General features: G+C 34.0%; 1 protein-coding gene across 1 annotated transcript in view; it reads left to right on the plus strand.

Annotated features, from left to right (window-relative positions):
- The window catches only part of Mms19 (MMS19 nucleotide excision repair protein), a 180,965-nt gene extending 161,754 nt beyond the window's left edge, over positions 1 to 19,211 (plus strand). Inside the window, exons 21-25 of the mRNA XM_090384395.1 lie at positions 8,426 to 8,531; positions 12,707 to 12,789; positions 14,838 to 15,008; positions 16,817 to 16,977; positions 19,119 to 19,211. Of these exons, the coding sequence (XP_090240521.1) occupies positions 8,426 to 8,531; positions 12,707 to 12,789; positions 14,838 to 15,008; positions 16,817 to 16,977; positions 19,119 to 19,146 (549 nt within the window). The 3' untranslated portion in view covers positions 19,147 to 19,211. The remainder of the gene's footprint in view (positions 1 to 8,425; positions 8,532 to 12,706; positions 12,790 to 14,837; positions 15,009 to 16,816; positions 16,978 to 19,118) is intronic.
- The last annotated feature ends 1,667 nt before the right edge of the window (positions 19,212 to 20,878 follow it).

Raw genomic sequence — 20,878 nt, forward strand, 5'->3', positions numbered from 1 at the left:
GACCATAATTGAAACAAGTTCCATGTCATTATGCATATTGCTCCAAAAAAAAAAAAAAAAGTACTGTAATATGGATATAGAAAACTTCGAGGTATAATGCATCATGTATGAAGGACCTATAAACACACACACACACACACACACACACACACACACACACACACACACACACACACACACACACACACACACACACACACACACACACACAAGTTGTATTAATATATTGAATTAAATATGCATAAATGGATGTGATAGTTATACAAAGTGCCAGCAACTAGCAGGGTGGGGAAAGTAGAAAAAGAAGTTTAGTAGATTTATGAAAGGTGAAAGAATGTTAAAATCCTAGAGGTTATGATAAATTAAGAAAAATTATACACTGAATTACCAAACCAATATAAAGTGGGGGAACTGTAAAGGGAAATTATTACATCAAAATAATAATATAATGCAAATAAAATAAAAATTAAAATGAAAATGTTATAGCTGTTATCAGATATGGGGGAACATATTTAGAAAATGGTCAAATATAGGTAATGCAAATATGCATGATCTGATGTCAGCAGAAATAATTATTGATACATGATCAGATATCACGAGCAAAGGTTTTAAATACAGACCTATAAATAAAGCTAACCTTAACATTATCAACAGAATATTATATTTAAACCTAATACATTTTGCTAACAAACTTGCTTCAAAATACAATATTCCTCATGAAGCCTAACAAAATTGGGTTACCATCATCTATCATGACGTAGTAAAAGCAATATCTAATGCCTAAAAACTGTATAATAATTTTACACACCCTATTACAATCTCAAAAAACATATAATAGAATTACAAGACAACTTTATCATAACCCTGGTAGATAAAGCTTCCAACAACTTTGCCATATTTTGTAAACAATTTTACTGTACTCAACTCAAAAATGAAATAGAAAATAGTTCCACTTTCACTACCATCTTAATCTTTCAGCCACAGTCAAAAAGCTAATCACTTTACATAAAAAAAACTACATACTAAACTACAGAACTCGACCCTACCATTTCTCTACATGATCGTAAAATTCCACAAAAAAAACCTGTGGGTTTCAGATTTATTACTAGCTCCAAAAACAGTGACTGCTACCTCCCAGCCAAACAATTTTTCAAATTACTAAAAACTATTTTTAATAATCTCACATCTACTTGGGTAATTACTAATAACCTAACTGTCATCAATACCCTTAAATCTAATATCTTCGATGGCAAACTTACCTATAAACAAACTATTGGTGTTCCTATGGGTTCCCAAATATCCAGCATAGTCCAACCTATTCTTGCATTATGAAGAATTGTACACCATAAATAATTTTAATCATAACTTTTAGCTTTCAAATATATAGATGACATCCTAGTCTTAAATACCAACTTTGAACCTATCGCCAAAGCTATTTACCCTAATGAACTTAAGCTTAATAAAGAAAACCCCCACCAATCATACAGCCAACTTCCTTGACCTCAATATTACTATTAACAATACTTCACCTCCACATAGTATTGACATATATGATAAAAGAAACAAATTTAACTTTGATGTCATCTATATTATCAACTGGCATTCCAATATTTTCATCAAAATACATAAAAATATTATATGCACCCAAACCAAAAGATTGGCTAAAATATGCAGTAACCAACTACAGTTCAGCAAAGCTCCACAACTCCTTTATAATAAGCTTGTCAACAATAATATCCCAATTTACTTTATAAAATACTGGTTTAATATTGTCTCCCATTTTGTCAGTAACAAATTAAATTACAATTTACTATATACTGGTCAGTTATAAACGTATTTGTATAGTTGTAAATTATCTGGCTACATATTATTTCCGATACAACCATTTTATTCGGATTGATAATCTTGTCTCTTTACTCACTAAGTTTCTACTGTTATATTTTGACTTTTCTAGTACATCCATTGGATTTGTTTTAATAATCATTCATGAGATTACTTTTAATTAACTTCCCATGTTGAATCTTGGCTTATTTATATTTAACCACCCATATTGAGTCTTTACTGACTTTACTAATTTGTTTTAGGATAAGGTTTATATTATATGTAGAATTTACCTTTTGTGGGTCTTAAATTTTACATGCTTCTGTTAACATACTATACCTTTGAATATCATTTCTAGATTTTTCCACTAAAATCACACAGCAGCCTTCAGATTTTAGTGACTTTGGTCTATACCACTTAACTTTGTATATATCACTTTATACAATCTCCTTACTATAAAGACATTCCAAAATATTTCCTCGGAATTACTTCTTATTCTTCCATCTGAAGTAAAGACTGTTTCATGTTCATAGATTATTCTGAATTACACTACCAATGGATTGGATTCTTAACTACATTATCAATGGATTTGTCAACTGGTTCTTTTTCTGGGATACATCTGCTATTCTTTCTGCAGTGAATTTTTACCTGTGGATGCTTCTGATTTGTTATTCACTGAATTATTTCCTGGTCATTCATGTTATAGTTGATTCCTTGGAATTACTTATTTTACACGAACTTTGCTACACCTTTGGATCTTTAGTCATACTTTCATTCCTGGAAGTATATCTATTCATAATTGTGATTCTTAATCACACTACCATTAGTTATAATATCAACTAATACTTTTTCTTGGGCTCATTCACCTTCTTTCCAAATTTAATTCACACCTGATGCTTCCTGTGGTTTCTTCTAGTTTTAAATGTTTCCATGGAATTACTACATATTCCCGTTCTTATTCCATGTTATTTATATTCCTGGAATTTATTATATCACTTCAAAACTTGATTTTTAACTACTACCACCATTGGATATAATGTCTACTGATTCTTTTTCCTTGGTTGCATTTACTTATATTTCCACAGAAAATACACACCTGATACTACCTGTGGATGTGTATATTTTATATACACTGAATTATTATCTTCTATACTTCAAATGTTTCCTTGGAATCATTTCATACTCGTGGGCCTATTTGCATGTTCTTTTAATATTGGATCCTTTACTATACCATTTTAGGATCTTAGGATGCCAGAGCCCTTACTACAAGGTTGGGCTTCACAATCCCAGCAAGCTTAGTGTTATTTAATAATTTTTTCTATGCTTTTTTTATCTTTCTGCTGTCTAATTCTAAAGTTCTTCCTGTTCATTAAACTATTAGTGTAATACTAGGGTGAAACGAATGTTCCTACCATCCTACTTCTATTGCTATTTTTTGTCTTTATTTAAAATACTCCTTTTTCCCTTCCCCAATTTAATACCTCACCCTTATACCATTTGCTTGTTCCAAATCTATTTTTAAAATACATTGATTTCTTATCTATACAAAATTAAATCCTACACTAAATTCCACATTTTTATATTAAACATATTGATATTAACCATTTTTATCCCAACTCAATACTTATTTTTACCTAAATAAATTGCACTGCGTTGGGACTACCTTGTCCATACTGTAGTAGAATGTGCTAATTTCATTTCATTCCTTTTTTTGGCCTTTAACTTTTCTTCTACTACTATGGACAAGTATAGAAACACAGTTCCTGATACATGATCAGGTGTAGTCCCCTGATGAAATACCTAATCATATATCAATATTTATTTCAGCTGACATCAGATCATGCATATTTGCATTACCTATATTCAACCATTTTCTAAATATGTCCCCCCCCACTATCTGCTAACAGCTATAACATTTTCATTTTAATTTTTATATTTATTTCCATTATATTATTATTTTGATGTGTAGATACACCATAGACATCTCTTAAGAAACTACAAAGTAGTTGTTGTAGGCATCATTTGCTCTTTCTCATATTGTGCTCTACCTTCACGACGAGTTGCCATGATATTGCACTACCTCGAATAAGTAACACTTCACTAATAGAGAAGACTATTGTTACTTATTCTCAGTGAGTACCACCACCCAGACATGTTTCAAGGCTATTGGCCTATCATCAGTGGGTGGGCAGGTACCCTGGTATTGCAGACATGACGACCCAGTTGTGAAGATAATCACACAATATGAGAGATGCCAAAAGGTGTATATGACAATATTTAAAATAACTAAATGCACAAGGTATAATACATTAAGAGTTTAATATCTATATAATATCAGTGTGTAGATACACCATAGACAATTCTTAAGAAACTACAAAGTAGTTGTTGTAAGCATCGTTTGCTCTTTCTCGTATTGTGTTCTGCCTTCACGACGAGTTGCCATGATATTGCACTACCTCAAATAAGTGATTATTGCACTACTTCGAGGTAGTGCAATATCATGGCAACTCGTCGTGAAGGCAGAGCACAATATGAGAAAGAGCAAATGATGCCAACAACAACTACTTTGTAGTTTCTTAAGAGTTGTCTATGGTGTGTCTACACACCGATATTATATAGATATTAAACTCTTAATGTATTATGCCTTGTGCATTTAGTTATTTTAAATATTATTTTGATGTACTAATTTTCCTTTGCAGTTCCCCACTTTATATTGGCTTGGCAATTCAGCCCATAATTAACTTAATTCATCATAATCTCTTGGATAGTAACATTCTTTCACCTTTCACTAATCTACTATTCTTTTTCCACTTTCCTCACCCATATAGTTACTGGCACCTTGTGTAACTTTCACATCCATTTATGCATACTTGATTAAATTAATATTATTACAATCTATATGTCTATATATAGATACCTACTATCGGACATGTCAGACACAACCATATGCTCGTAGACCTTCAAGGAGATAGTAGTAGTAGTATGATTGTGAATGCAAGATACCATGATAAATAGAGTTTAATAGACTTCCAATGCAAAATAATAAGGTACCACATAAGCAATCAGCCGATATGTGACGTTTCTGCAGCACTGAAGATCCCTAGGTCAACCATTGATGTGAACTGCAAATGGAAGTGGACTAGTGCTTAAGCCATCACAAAATGACCCAGAAAAAACCTTCAAAGCTTACGGAGCATAATAGGAGAATCCTGCAAAGAATCATCTGCTCAGAATGCAGTTTAACATTGTTGCAGCAAACACACAGGCCCCTCATTGAGATGATTGGAACATGTTCAACACCAGCACAGTGCACAGAATGTTGCATAATATGGGTTATCACAATCGTGCAGCCATCTAAAAACCACTAATCACCCTAATGCCAGCACCATCTAGCTTCATGTAAGGCCCACCATCCTTGGACCATAGACAAATGGAAAACTGTGCTTCGGAGTAATGAGTCAAATTACATGCTTTACCAGATTTGGGTCATGCATGGGTGTGGCAGATCCCCAATGCAGAGAGAGAGAGAGAGAGCTACCTGCCAGCCTGTATTGCCTGGCAATGAAGTTTGGCCAGTACAGTGCACAGAATGTTGCATAATATGGGTTATCACAATTGTGCAGCCATCTAAAAACCACTAATCACCCTAATGCCAGCACCACATAGCTTCATGTAAGGCCCACCATCCTTGGACCATAGACAAATGGAAAACTGTGCTTCAGAGTAATGAGTCAAATTACATGCTCTACCAGATTTGGGTCATGCATGGGTGTGGCAGATCCCCAATACACAGAGAGAGAGAGAGCTACCTGCCAGCCTATATTGCCTGACAATGAAGTTTGGCGGAAGCAGCATGATGGTCTGGGCTGTTTTTCATGGTTTGGCCTGGGGACCATTGTTTTGGACAAAACCACGAATGCTGAAGTCTATCTAGACATATCTAAGCATCACCTGCATCTGGAAAAGCTTGTAGCTGTGTCAGCAGGACAGTGCTATCTCATGCTGCTCACATTATGTGATGGTCTAGTTTTGAGAATATGAATGTTGAAAAGTTGGACTGGCCAACCCAGAACCCTGGCCTCAATCATATAGAGAACCTCCACAATGAATTGGATTGTCAGGTGGGTGTGAGAAGAGACTGCCCAAAAAACAGAGCTGAACTGATCACTGCTTTGAAGGCTGAATGGCAGAAAATATCAGAGCATGTTTACAAAAAATTGGTGGGTAGTATTCCATGGAGACTAGAAGCTGCCATAGAGACTAAATAAACATTATTTGTAGATATACAGGTTTAAATGTTAATGGTGTGGCCATGTGTGTGCATGTTGTGTGTGTGTACAGAGTGAGCATATGTCAGTTTCTGAAAAATAATTTGTATAGTTTCAAACTTTTACTATTATATTAAATCAGTGTGTTATTTATGACATTTAAATGAATTGTTTAAACTGTTTTGATAATTTACTTCTTGGTTAATTATATCCCTTCTCAGTAAATTGACATATGACCCACCCAAATATGGAAAATAAACTTCCTTATACACAATAAAAAAATTTTGCAGTGCTGTAATAAGAGATCATATTTCCTTTACTTTTGCTGTATATCCTGAAACAACCAGTTAGATACTAATATGATTAACATTTATTTAACTTGGTCCTTTTTCAACATTTACTGAACTGTTTTTATCAAACCCTCTTATAAAGATATAGAGCTGTAAAACTTGAAAAACAGTTATTTACCTACATAGAAGGCCCCCCTCCCACCACTCCAAGTTAAACAGGATGCACTTTTTTGCAATATATGAATTCTGTTCTTAAGCACATTTTTTTTTTGAAATATGCAGCATTTTCTGAATTGAAAGAAATCTGCAATCAGCCCACCACAGACTTTTTTAAGGAATTTTTAGAAGGATTATCAGAAGGATTGAAATTAACTGAGTTAGCTGTGTCCCATTGGAGAACTGCCTGAAGATAAGCATTTAAGGAATTGGTGATGGATTTTCGAGAAGTTGAAGCTGTTTGTGCAGGGCAAGATTTCACAAACTGGAAAATGAAATTCAATGTGCTATCACCAGCAAAACTGGATAGGATTTCCAGAAGAAGGTCATTAATATACAAGAGGAAAAGAGTGGGAGAAAGAACTGAACTGTGGGGAAAGCCAACATTAGTGAAGAAATTAGAAGAGTGAGAGCCATCTACCATCATCTTCAGTGAGCGATCAGAAAACTGGATGCCCAATTACAAAAAACAAATCAGAAATCACATCTCTTTTAAATAAGATGGAATCTTATTTAGAAGAGCTTTGTATCAAACAGGATCAAAAACCATCTGCCATCACACACGGTGATTGGTCAGAGACAAAACTGGATATTCAATTGCAAATAAAACGGTTGGCAGACATAAGGTCGGAACTTATTTATTCTAAAGATAATCAAAAGCTTTAGAAACATTCAGAGCAACCACTTGAGTTTCACCAAATTTTGGACAAATGCGAATTTGTCCAAAATTTGCATTTGTCCAAAATTTGGTGAAACTCAAGTGGTTGCTCTTAATTTTCTCACTAAGTCTTAATTCTTTCTGATTATTACAGAAATGTGGCACTTGAACTGGCTTCTGAGGCATAATCCCAGTTATCCTGTTCACCAGATTTATCTTTCAGTTCTGAAGACTCTTCTCTGAAAGGTGGATTGGAAATGCACAGGTTCTTAGTGGCACATGAGCAATAGAGGATTGTATGTTAAGATACATTGCAGTTTTTCAATCTGCAGACATTTTAAACTTTGATAATCCACCATACAAAAGTAGCATTTGTTATGATGGTTTGTGGACTCTTCATATTTAAGGTAGAGCAAAAAAGCATAAGACTACTATGAAGCCATCCCTATAATGTTGATCTGCAACTACCACAGCAGAAATGAGATGGTGCTCACATCTTGCCTTGATCACCCATTAGCAATCTAAAATATGTTTCATATGCACTACAAAACTTGTTAGCACTGGTGATGTTATGCTTCATCTGCTTCAGACCTAGATAATATCCACAAACACAGCAGAACAAGTCAGGTAATAACTTATACCTTTGCTTGGTAGCCATTGAAAAAAAAAAATATATATATATATATATATATATATATATGTATATATAATATTATATGAATACTACTGCTACATGCTGTTGTCTATCACATATGCACTTATGTGATATTTATATCACAAAAACACCTTCAATTGCCACTAAAATGTTGAGACTGGAAAAAAAACAATGACATCCACAAACAAAGTACATATGAAACAGTTAAACATTTTTTGTTACGTGGTGTTATTTTTTTATAGGAAAATGATTTCTAAGATACATGTTTTTGCCTTAAGCAGTGATTTCCAGGAACTCTTTAATCACTTTTTAAAAAAAAAATTAATCAATGTTAATTGCTAAAATATTTTAATGCAGTCTCTAAACTTTTCAGGATTCACATAAAATTCCTTCACAACCCACAGATTGAGAAACACTGTGGGAGACACTAAAGAATTCATTTTTATTGCATACAGAATTTACTTATGTAAAGTAGTTTAACTATTTACATTATTTTTGTATATATTTGCCCATATAGGCACTAAGTCAAGCTGGTCATGCTAATATCAAACTCTTCTACAGACAAAGGTTCTTCTTAAGTACATTTCCCCAACTTTTGAGTAGTTACAACAGTAATACAAAAGGTAAGTAGTAAAATTGAAAATAATTCTAAAAAAAGTATCTTAGGTAGTGCTAATTAGCTTAACAAATAAATTGAAATAAAACATTTATTTGTGTAAAGACAAAAGCTCATTTACTTGAGAAGCTTTTGACTTTTTTTTTTTTTTTTTTTTTTTTGTCTTTAGTGAGAAATATAACTAGTCATTGATCTGTACAGAAATCCTCATAAACAATTACATTTCAAACTAAAAGAATGAAGATTTTTTCTGAAATTAGTACTGTTTAAAAAAGAGAGCCACATCTTATCTAGGTAACCAACTTAAGAATTAATAAACATAAAATTTAGTGCATTGATATTCCAAGAATTATAATACAAATTTTCATCACCAGACTTTTGAATGGATTTAGAGTTTCATCTGATATAGTTTTGTAAGTGACATCATTAGCTCTCTGAATGGCAGTGTGACTGAAGTCACTAGGAAAAATGGCAATTTTTCCTGTCCAAAATGGAGTTAAGGCTTGAGCTAGTTAGTTCACCCAGCCAACTGGTTAGTGGAGTTTTGCCTACTTAGATTAACCATGTCGATGCCATGCTTCTGGCCTTAAGGTCCAAAGGACAGAATTTGGCCTGAGATGTGCTTGTATACTATGCTGGGTGGCCCCAGGATTCCATTTTGAGTGATGATCCCTAGCACAAAATCCTGGCTCCTCCGTAGCCAGGTGGGAAGGAGCAGCAGTGCGTAGCATACGCTTCTTGATTAGACCGGGGTTCGAGCCCGTCACCACCAAATACGGAGGATGCGGAAAGGTCAGGGAATGACCACCGCATATTCCCGGAGCAATATGGCCTTAGTTGCTAATGCTCCTAAAAACCAAATAAACAAACAAACAAGCACAAAATCCTAAAAACACTCATAAATCCTATAATATAAATTTTTCTTCTAAGGTTCCAATGAGACCTAGTATCAGAAAATTTCAACATAGAATCAGATAATACCAACACAGCTAAGAGACCCAACACCTAGATTTCTGATTGTGCATTTAACTACTCAGAAACCTATTGGGAAAATTTCCATTTTATTATTATTTTTTTTTAATTCAAAAGGATTGGCAGGATCCCCAAAAATAGTAAAGAAGTTTCATTTTTACCACACAAATTGCTTAAGGTGTAATTGCAGAAGAGCATGTTTTGAACAAGTAATCAATAATAGGTAAGCGGTACACTGTATTAATTAAATTTTTCAAAATAAACAAACATTTTGCTATGATTCTGTGTACTTTTATCAGTGATTAATAATAGCATATTTAGGTTATTTAACAGTTGATGCTGTCGGCAATGCAGAAAAAATTCAGTACGACAGTTTGATTACCAAGGTGACATGCTAGAATTCCCAGTTGTTCTGCAATCCCTGCTCAAGAATATTAGACCATATACAACGAAATGTCAATGTAATGAAGTTGTGGATGACCAAAGTATATTCATTACTATAGTATGAAAAAATAATGCAATACAGCCACTTCCTGGCTTACGTAATACTCGACTTACAGAAATTCGACTTTACATAAGTTTTTGCCGGCCGGTGCAAATTTTAAAAAATTCTTGGAAACATATTTTGCATCCCATAAATATCATGAAAATATCGTAATGTGAACCCAATAATACAATGTTTATTTTATTTATTTTTTTTTTTTGATAATTGATTCCAAGACCTCGGAAATTGAAATTTTCACTATATAACAGCTGTTTATCTCTCTAAAAATCATCTTTATAATGAAAATTGCACTACGCTTTCATCGTTATCATATGTTCCGTTTAAGAATCAGTTTTGAACGCCTTTGTTTTGATTGTTTTACAGTAGTGACTTCCAGAAATGTGTTTTGGAAAAATATCACAATTTGCACTTTCCAATAAACGAGTAATAAAGTCAACCTTATTGCATTTGCGATGATACCAATAACTGGAATTCTGTGCGTTTTTACATTATGGTATTATGATGAAATGAGTTCCCCTTCACTGAAATCTTCAATCATATAAAAAACAAATTTTCAGAATCTTCTCTTCATTCCTATTTACTTATTATAATGGTGAAAGGAAAGGGACTAATGGAAAGTGCAAGTGCTGGCAGTGCTATGAAACGAAACAAAATTGATTTAGAAATGAAGATGATTAATTAAGAAGTATGAAGCAGCACAAAGTTTGTCATCTGTTGCACGGAATTAGGTCTCGCTGCTTCAACAGTGAATATTATTTTAAAGGACAGTGTGCGTGTAAAAGAACATGTTAAAGGATCAAAGCATTTAAGATCAACAGTGATCACTAAACAGCATTCAGTTGCTATATCGAAGATGGAAAAGCTATTAATAATATGGATGGAAAATCAGATTCAGAAGCAAGTGCCCCTGAGTCCAATGGCCATTCAAGCAAAAGCAAGTAGTATTTATGAAGATATTAAGGATAAGTACGGTGAACCCAAGCCAAGTTTGTGGCAAACAATGGGTGGTTTAATAAGTTCAAGCATTGCTCTGGTTTCCAGGGGATTAAAGTATGCGGTGAAGTTGCCAGTGCCAATTCTGGCAACGATGCTCAAAAGGTAAAACTTGCTAACGTTATGCCTATCTTCTCTCTCTTTTTGTAATTTTTCCTGCGCATGAGATAAAAAAATTGAATAAATAATTCTATTTACATGTTCGTTGAACATTTCTTTTTTGCTTCAATCATATTTGTGAGTGCTGCATAAGCATTTAGGGAAATTCCAACTTGCGTGGAGTTCTGCGGAATGCAACCCTTACGTAAGTCAGGGTGTTGCTGTATTGCATTTTGTTTTTCTGTCATTACTTGAGAGGGAGTCATATTACAGTGACAGTGAAAGCATGGGCTTAGACTCTTTAGAAATAACTGTTTACCCACAAGTCAACTTAAATAATGTTGTTTGTTTTTAATCAGATAAGATCTGCCCACTAGGTGAATCCATTATTCATTAAAAACTTGAAGGTATTGTTGTGACTAGTTTCAGGCCTTATTTGGATCACTACTCAGATATGTAGCATCAATTAACTTTGTGTCAGGCAATGAATAAATGTATCTAATCTAAATAGGCCTGAAACCAGTCACAACAGTGCCTTCAAGTTTTTAATGAATAATGGATTTACCTAGTGGGTAGATCTTATTTGATTAAAAACAATATTATTTAAGTTGACTTGTGGGTAAACAGTCATTTCTAAAGAGCCTAAGCCCATGCTTTCACTGTCACTGTAATGACTCCCTCTCAAGTAATGACAGAAAAACACAGAATCAATGCAGAAAATCAGTATGACAGTTTGATGACCAAGGTGACTTACTAGAATCCCCAGTTGTTCTGCAACTGGGAATTCTAACATCAGGTAATGAATAAATGTATCTAATCTAAATAAGAGGTAAGCACTATTCAAAAGAAAAACTTAGTTGAAAATGTGTATAATGAAACCCCTATTAATTGACTGTATTGGTCCAGTGCAGCAATCAAGTAAAGCAAGATATTATTTCAATGTGGCAGTCCTAGGTAGGGGCTATAGCCCCCATTTATGAGCAAAAAGTCAGTGAATGCAGATATTGAATACCCGTATTAAAACAGTATTCTGCTTCTTTACTTGATTGCTATATTCATTAAAATGAAATGCAAAAAAAAAAATATCAATGGTAGTTATATATTAAATATTCGAAACTAAAAATTTCAATAATTCTGGTGCATTATTTATCAACATGTTTTATGAAATAGCAAATTTGCATGAATAATTCTTGTGTCACTTTGAAAATTACTCAGGAAAGACTTAAGAAGGTAGATAGATCAAAAACCACTAATCTTGAACAAGCAATTAACTGTCCAATTAGTAAATCATTGTAGCATTGCTAAAGACTGAAAAGTGTATGTTGTATTTTCTCGCGATTATATATTTTGTAGCAGAATGAATTTTTATTACACTTAAAATGTTTTTTATTTATTTTTTTTTTCTGTTAAAGTGATTTTCATTAAAATGAAAACTTTTTTTGATAAAGATACATAAATTGGGTGGGTGGGAAATGATTTAGTTATACTGAATATTTCATTATTGTGGTGTTTGTTGCACTGACATTTTACTATATTAGATTTAGTTTTCTATGTATCTGTTATTAACTATGAAAAATGATGTATCATAGAATTAAAGGCTTGTATATTTTCAGGTCTGAAAGTTAACTGTCTTATAGCACTCTGTAGCCAACTTCAGTATATTCCCAAAGAGGTTCTGTTGTCTGAAATACCATCAGTAAGTTAAAAAAAAAAAAAAAAAAAAAACCCTATTTCTTTAGATAAATCTGAAACTTTTTTTAAGAACAAACTTTTTTTTTTTTTTTTTTGTTTGTTTTCCTAAATGTATACGATGTAGTATTGGATGCATGTGTGTATATGCATACTGCATGGAAGTATGAGGCTGTTCAATAAAGAATAATCATAACTTTTTTTTTTTTTTGCAGCATGCATTTATTAATTATCCATATTTTGATAGTTCCTTTTTAAATAGTTCCCTTTAGATGAAATGCACTTACTGCAACATTTCTGCTATTCCTCAAAAACATGGTGGAAGCCATTTTTTGACTTGCATGTGAGAATTGCCTCTGATGCCTTTACAACTACTGATGACTGGAAATGTTTCCCTCAAAGCTCCTTCTTTAACTTTGGAAATAAAAAAAAAAAAAAAAAATCACAGTGCAAAGTCAGGGCTATAGGTTGGGTGAGGGAACACATTTGACATTAATGCTGGCTGGCTAAGTATACTTGATGACAGTATGAACAACGTGAGGTCTTGCGTTATCGTGATGTAGCATCCACCCATAACCTTTCCTGCAGAAGCCACAGCTTTTGCTTTTTTCGGTGTTGGCAATTATGTAGACTTCAAAACAGAGCTTTGTTGCTTACTCTCTGGGTTGAAACGATGAAGCCATGTCTCATCCACTGTTAATGCCTTATGCAGAACCTCACCATCTTCAGTAAATATCTGTTGCAGTTCCTGACAAACCTCCATGTAAACTTGCTGTTGCTCAAGTGTGAGTAGTCTTGAAACATGTGTCATACAAATGGTCATGAAGAATACCGTGCATGCTTCCTACTGATATTCTCAACATATCTGCCAGTTGCCTTACTGTTATACAACAATCCTCTCTCACGATTACAAAAGCAGGGTTTATGGTTTCTGTGGTTGACAGCCACACTTAAGCCACCGATTTTGAATCATGTCCATCTTTAAATATTCTAAACCATCTGTGCTATATGCAAGCACAGATTTGCTGTAAGCCTCTTTAAACATTTCATACACTTCAACTGATGTTTTCTTGAGAAACAAAATTTGAAAGCAGTGTACTGTTAGCAGAAGCAAGAAAGCAAGCTTATACAGCATCAGCAAAAAAAAAAATAACCTTCCCATTTCACCTATCCATTCACTCCAAAAGTTTGTCCACTTCTGTGAATTTATTTAAGCTCTTAATTTCCATGACAGGTGAAGTGTGTTCCAGTAATCAGAAGGCAAATTTCCGCACATTTATTCTTTCCTTAATTTTGAGTTTATGCCCCCTCAGGTTTGTAATCTGAGCAAGAGGAAGAATCCCATCAGCACTGAGCCTGTTCAAACCATTCAGGGCCTTATACACTTCAGTCAGATCACCTCGCATGTGCCTAGTCTCCAGATGCTACAATTTGCAGAACTTAAGCCTTTTTTTGCAAGAGCAACTCTTTGTTCCCCTCACCAATCTTGTTGCACTTCTCTTTACTCATTCTTTCAACTCTACATTCTTCCTAAAATGAGACTTCCAGACCTGTACGCAGTACTCAAGGTGTGCCCTGACCATTGCCTTATACAAGGGGATAATTACTTCGTTATCCCTGCTAGCAAGATTCCTGTATATCTGTTTCTCGCCTCATGCCCATTGTTACAAAGCAAAACTGAACAGGCATAAACTTGACTGATTGCTGAGATCATACTGTGCACACAACTCAACTGTGCCATTGTTAAGTGATGCAGCTTCGTTTGGTCTTGAATTCTGCCGCTCAGCTAGAAATAACAAGCAGTGTGGTTGTTTGTGAAAAATGGTGGTCATTCTTTACTGAACAGCCCTTTTATATAAATTAAAATAATATATAAAGTTGCAATTTAATATATAATTACATTTATTATAATTACATTCTTAATTGCTTTAAATTAATTCTCTTTTTTGATAATTTTTTTTTGTGTGCAGGTTGTATTTGTTACTATCTTATATAGTGTTTTTAATATTACTGTTGTTCTTTATCTATACCTTCTTTTATCCATTTATTTTTCAGTTGCTCCAAATATTATCACAATCTCTTCTAAGTAACAGCAGCACAGAACTTCTCCTTTGTACATTGAAAACTTTTGTGGAAGTACTTATGGATACACCTCATGTACTCGAAGGCCACGTCCAGACACTAGTACCTCAATTGCTCTTACTGACAGCATATAAAGAATCAATGGTTAGTGGGTAAATGATGATTGATAATATTTAAAAATGGAGGGATATAGCTTTTTTTTGTCTTAATGGTGTCAGTCACCAAAATACACTCCATTCTTTGGTGTTAACTAAACATAACTGAAGTTTAGTTTAAAAAAAAAAAAGTTGATTTTTGGTGATGGAAAAGATATAGAATTGTTTACACAGCAGTATGGTTCTTATAAGCTAAATGCAGATAGCTAGTTGAGCTTTGTTCATTAAACAGCAAGCATGGAATGGTGCAAAAAAAAAAAGAGACATATTACTGTCATTGTTCTGTATAAAGTCAGTATGACACCAAAGATTTTTAATCCATTGCAGCCACTAGATATCAGTTGTCAAAGTAATGAGTTTATTTCTTAATCATATTTTATGATTTTTATTAATTTGGTTTGATCTTAGGCAGTAATTTCACTATAATGCTGGACAATTGAGCCAAAATAAGAATAATATACAAAATTTTCATTTGTACAAAAATTCAGAATTTCATGGAAAAACTTGCTCCACAGAGTTATTACTCCTATTGAAAACTGACTATAAGGAGTCCACAACACACATTCAGGCAACTCACTCATGAAAGTGGCAAGTTGCAGAATTCACTTCAAAAATAGAAGAAGATGAAGATGACCAGATGAATATCATGACCTGGAGCAAATTGACATAATGATGTCAATTTAATAAGTCTCTTTCAAGTTAAATTATCTTCTTGACAAATAAAATGATGCAAGTTTGTGCTGGTAGCTCGCATAATTCTCAAATCATCAAAAGAGGTCACTTGACTCTTATCATGACAGACCTTTCCTTTCATTACTGCTAAGCTCAGTCATTGGTCACCCATCCATCACTTTGCTCTTTGACTTGCTTTGCATTTTTTTTTTTTTTTTTTTTTTTTTTTTTTTATCATATGATGTGAGCAATACACGAAGGAACCAGTTTTTTTCCTGCTTCCTTTGTGTATTGTGGCCATGAGGTCCAACCGGAGAGTACCATCGTAATATCCAAGCCCGAGGCGGGATTCGAACCTGCGACCTTTGGTTACCAGACAGGCACTTTACCCACCCAGCTAGCCCAGTTGGCTGTTTTGCACTAATTAGGTCATAAAGATCTGGCAGTTAGAGCAAGGGACCTAAGCTCCTTTAACTCACCTACAAAGGCTTGGTCATCTGGCAATGCTATTTTTCCAATAGCTGTCTGTTTTCAGAATGCCCTCTTTCTGTTTCACATTTACAAAGCTATTGTCTGATCCTCTTCCTGTGCATTAGATATTACAACATTGTTTCTTCCTTGTAATGATCCTCAAGATAACTGTACCATGTTGCCATTATGTGTACCCAATACTAGTGCAGAGCTTGAGCTTCCTTCTGAGTCTTCAACTAATATTCTCCATTCCTATTCCCAAGTTGCTTTGTCCTCATCTGGTCTCTTGGATACCCCCTTTCACTACTGTTTGCATTAATTGTCCTGGTACTCTGCCAGGATCATGGTCATAATTTCCAGATCTAAATTCAAGCCATCATTAAGCAATAGCTCATAATATTGTCTTTCAAAATGCATCACAGTTCAAAGTGGCATCTGCTGTCTGTTAGGTTAAAACTAATTGAAAAAAACAAAAACTGTTTTTGGGTTTAAAAGAAACGAGAAAGAAAGAAAAATCCCTTTTCAATGGGATTTCCTAATAATTTATGCAATATTTTTATTATAAAGAATGCATGAATTACATAAATTTTCAAATATCTTTATAATGCTAAGTAATACTTTGTTAAACACTTATTAACTTTATTTTCTTTTTAGCAAATACGCATACTATCCCTGCAGTGTTTAGAATTATTTGTTAAATTACCTGTACACCTTCTGTTACCACTAAAGAAAGAAGTTGTATCTAAACTTGGGATTTGCCTAGATGACCACAAGAGATTAGTAAGAAAGAATGCTGTACATGCAAGGTGTCAATGGTAAGATATTCAATTTTATCCTTTCATTATTTTATATTTTTTCTAACAATTCAAATGAAACTCTCCTTAGTCTTCCAGTAATGAGCAGAGTGAGTGTTTTACAGAATCCCCCCCCCTCAAGTAATAATCTTATAAATACCATAAAATTATTTTCTAAAAAAAAACTTGAATACACAAGCGGTTGATTTTTGCATACTAAAATTAATAGTAAAACAATATTGCCTCACCTGACAACTAATAAAATAAAAAACCAAAATTTTATTGGGAAAAAATATATAAATTAAAAATTAGATTGTGTTAAAGCTAAAAAAAAATTCATTAAAAACAGTAAAAAGTTGAATTAAAAACCAAATCAAGCAAATGGAACAAGTAGCTTTCGGGGTGAAATACCTCTGTCAACTTATATTAAGTAAGTTGACAAAGAGAATCTTTGCCTCGAAATAATTTTTATTAGTTGCCGGTTGAGGCAGTATTGTTTTAGTATGTTTAAACCTTGATGCTTGAGGACTTTTCTCCAATATACTAAAATTAGCTTATAATTTTTCTTCCAGTATAGATATTTGTGTGAAATAGTTGTTTGTCAAATGCACGTTGGGAAAAGATTTTTTCATAATATTGCTTTCAAAATATTTAGGTAAAAACAAAGCATGACTGAATGCCGTGTTTTACATGTCCAGAGCATTTTATGGTCATAGACAGAGATACACAATTCCATACATAGTGGTCATTGAATATGCAGGATCCAGTCACATTGTTATGACCACCTACCTAGTATCCAGAATATGCACCTTTCGCAGCATGCACTGCAGCCAGCCGCCATGGGAGGGACTTAAGTTTGCAGAAGGTTGCTATGGGTATCTGAGACCATGCAGATTGCAGTGCACCCCGGAGTTCCTGTAGGATCTATCTGTCTGATGTGTCGACCGAGGTGGTCCCATAGATTTTTAATTGGGTTAAGATCTGGGGAATTCGGTGGCCAAGGCCCAGTAGCTTGAAGTCTTCATCATGCTCCTCAAGCCACTCACGGACAGTTCTGGCAACATGGCATGGCACATTGTCTTGCTGATAGATCCCATCACGCCCAGTGCACATGGTCAACATGTATGGGTGTACCTGATAGTGATGATCAATAGGTAACCATATGCTTTCAGGTGCCCTCCAGATGTATCAGTGGACCAAAGCCATGCCATCATAATGCCGCCCCACCAAGCCTGCCAACAATCATGTCCGGGTGGCTGTTCTTGCAGGTTTAATGCCTAATACGCCACCATCCATCCCAGTGTTGGTATTGCTGTGCAAACTGACGGCATTGTTTGCAATGAACAGCTATTAGCATGGGTGCTGCCACCAAATGTCGTGTTCGCTACACTGTCATGTTGGAGACCTTTCTGGTGGCCTCACAGTTCATTTGGACAGCCAGTTGAGCAACAGTAGTGTGCTGATCGGTCCCGACCAACCATTTCAGCTGACACTCACCTCTGGGATCAGTGGCATGTCAGGTCGTCAAGACTGTCCCATTCATCCAGTCTTGATACACTTTCACCACTACAGCATGTGAGCATTTCACAGTCTGCTGTTTCGGAAATGCTGGCAGCCCTGGCGCAATAGCCGATGATCATGCCTTTTTCGAGGTCTGATAGGTCGTGGGCTTTGCCCATGCCAGAGGCTGTTATGGGCAAAGCACCAATCAACTACCTGGGAATAGCAACTAACTTACTGTGCTGTTCTTTCATTCTAACAGAATGTACAACAGTATTTTCATCACAGAGCATTGCAAAGTGTATAATGGAGAGTATTCGTGTTTTTCTATTGCAGTATGTTGAATAAGATGCCAGTCTACTTTCAACAGAAAAGGGACTATCAACTTATGAATAGAAGCAATTTTCTGTATATAAAATATTTTAAATAAATATTCAGTTTTGTTCTAAAATTCCTAAAGAATGCCATTACTGCTATAAATTGTATTACATTACAGGCTATGCAAAATAAACTATGGGTTTGTACCTTCCTCCTTTGAAATATTAGTTATGCGATACATTGACAGAAATATAGTTTTATGTGTGCCCTACATATTTTATTGCAGAGCACACCTAAACGTATTAATGCCTTTTGGAATTAATTCTCTCCTTTATTTTTCCTAGGTTTCTGGTTGGCCAGCCTGGAAGTTGATTTTAACAGATTACAGTAAGATAGCACCTAATTGGTCCTTTGTACAGTGTGAACATAAATTGTATTATATTGTGTTTTTATTAATAAAGATCACCGATTTAAATTCTTTACATAAAATTAAATTACTAACTGTCTTTAAGATGTGAATTCCTTTGAAACGTTTGTTTCTAAATCCTATTTGTGCTGTAATTCATCCTTCCTTATTAAGTCAGTCCAGTTTTCAGATATATGCACATTATACACAATAGTGGTGACCATACTTAATAACCCCAAGAGTTGCACAAACAAATCTTCAAAGGCTTGAGTGTCACACGATAATTTTTGAAGATTTGAGAGACAAGCCTTCAAAGTGCATAGCTGACTTTCATTAAGTAAAATTTACTTTTCAGATTCTGCTGTTTCAAAATTTATTAATAATACTTCATTAACTAACTTCTAATATGCTTGTTAACGAGCAAAGTAAAATAACCAGAAAAATACCACCAAACAAAACTGGAGCTGAATTGTGATAATTTCATATCTTAGGCTCTGTTAAAATGTTAAAAAAAGTAAGTTAATACAGGGTTTAAGGGTAAAACTGCCTTTCCCAATAGTGAAATGGTGCTTGAATAAAGGTACAATTTTTTCTGTGAATTTTTAGTATTTTCATAACTGACTGTCAGTTTTTGTATGAATAAAAGTTAAACTGTTTCTTGAAAAATTCCAACTGGTATTAAAATCATTAGATAGTGGTTGCTACTTGCAAAATTCAACCTTCACCCCCATTGATCAAGGTATTATTTTGAGACATGAATTTTCCTGGGAATTGCATGTGGCTCACAAGCCACAGTTCAGCCATGTTATATAAGCTTGTTGCTCTTCAGTATGCCGAAAATTAATTTCCTTTCATAACTGGTGGTGGTCACAGTCATTTTCTAATTAAATGTATGATAAAATCATATACAGCATGCATAATTGTTCAGATGAGTAACCATTCTTTCAGAATTCTCTCAGTTATATTTATTAAATAAATATATAACAAACTGAAATGTTTTCTTTATGAACCTCTCAATGTGCAGATATTCAGTTAACTCTTCAATATAATTATGGTGACAATGCGTGTAAGTTCTACATAACTCTTGATAAAATTAAGATGTTTTCATGGAAAACACTCTGAGGGCATCTTATATTTATTTAGAAACTGTGGTTTCTAAATTCTTTTCTAAATAAAATTATTTGTTTAGAAACTGAATTTTATTTAGAAACCACAACTGTCATATAGTAATCTATAAGAGAAATTCCTCTTATTTTTAATTTTAATTCACAGTAAACCCCAAGAATGTTTTCAGCTTCACAGCAATTAAAATAATCAGGTGACAACTGGTTCTCAAATTGCAGGTTGATGCTTGCAATAACATGCAGTGCTTCAAAAACATCTGTTAACTGTGGAATATTTGATAACTTTTCTTTTGTTTAAAGCCAACTGGATTCAGTCACTGACATTACGAAAATCTGAAAAATAAAAATATGTATAATTAATATAAAATTTTGTGATATTTCTTAGTCAAGCTTACTAATGAATAACACAACTCTGCATTTTGAAAAAATTCAGTGTTTTCTCAGAAAAGGGTGTTTCTGAATCATTTTCAAAAATGACTTCAGTGTTCCCATCACATCAAAAATCACAAAAAAAATTTGATTTTTAACAATATGCTACTTTTATATTTAATACATATTGAAAACACTATTAAAA

This window comes from Mastigoproctus giganteus, chromosome 11 (assembly GCF_048544385.1).
Source record: "Mastigoproctus giganteus isolate SK-2022 chromosome 11, ASM4854438v1, whole genome shotgun sequence".
Classification (NCBI taxonomy): Eukaryota; Metazoa; Arthropoda; class Arachnida; order Uropygi; family Thelyphonidae; genus Mastigoproctus; species Mastigoproctus giganteus.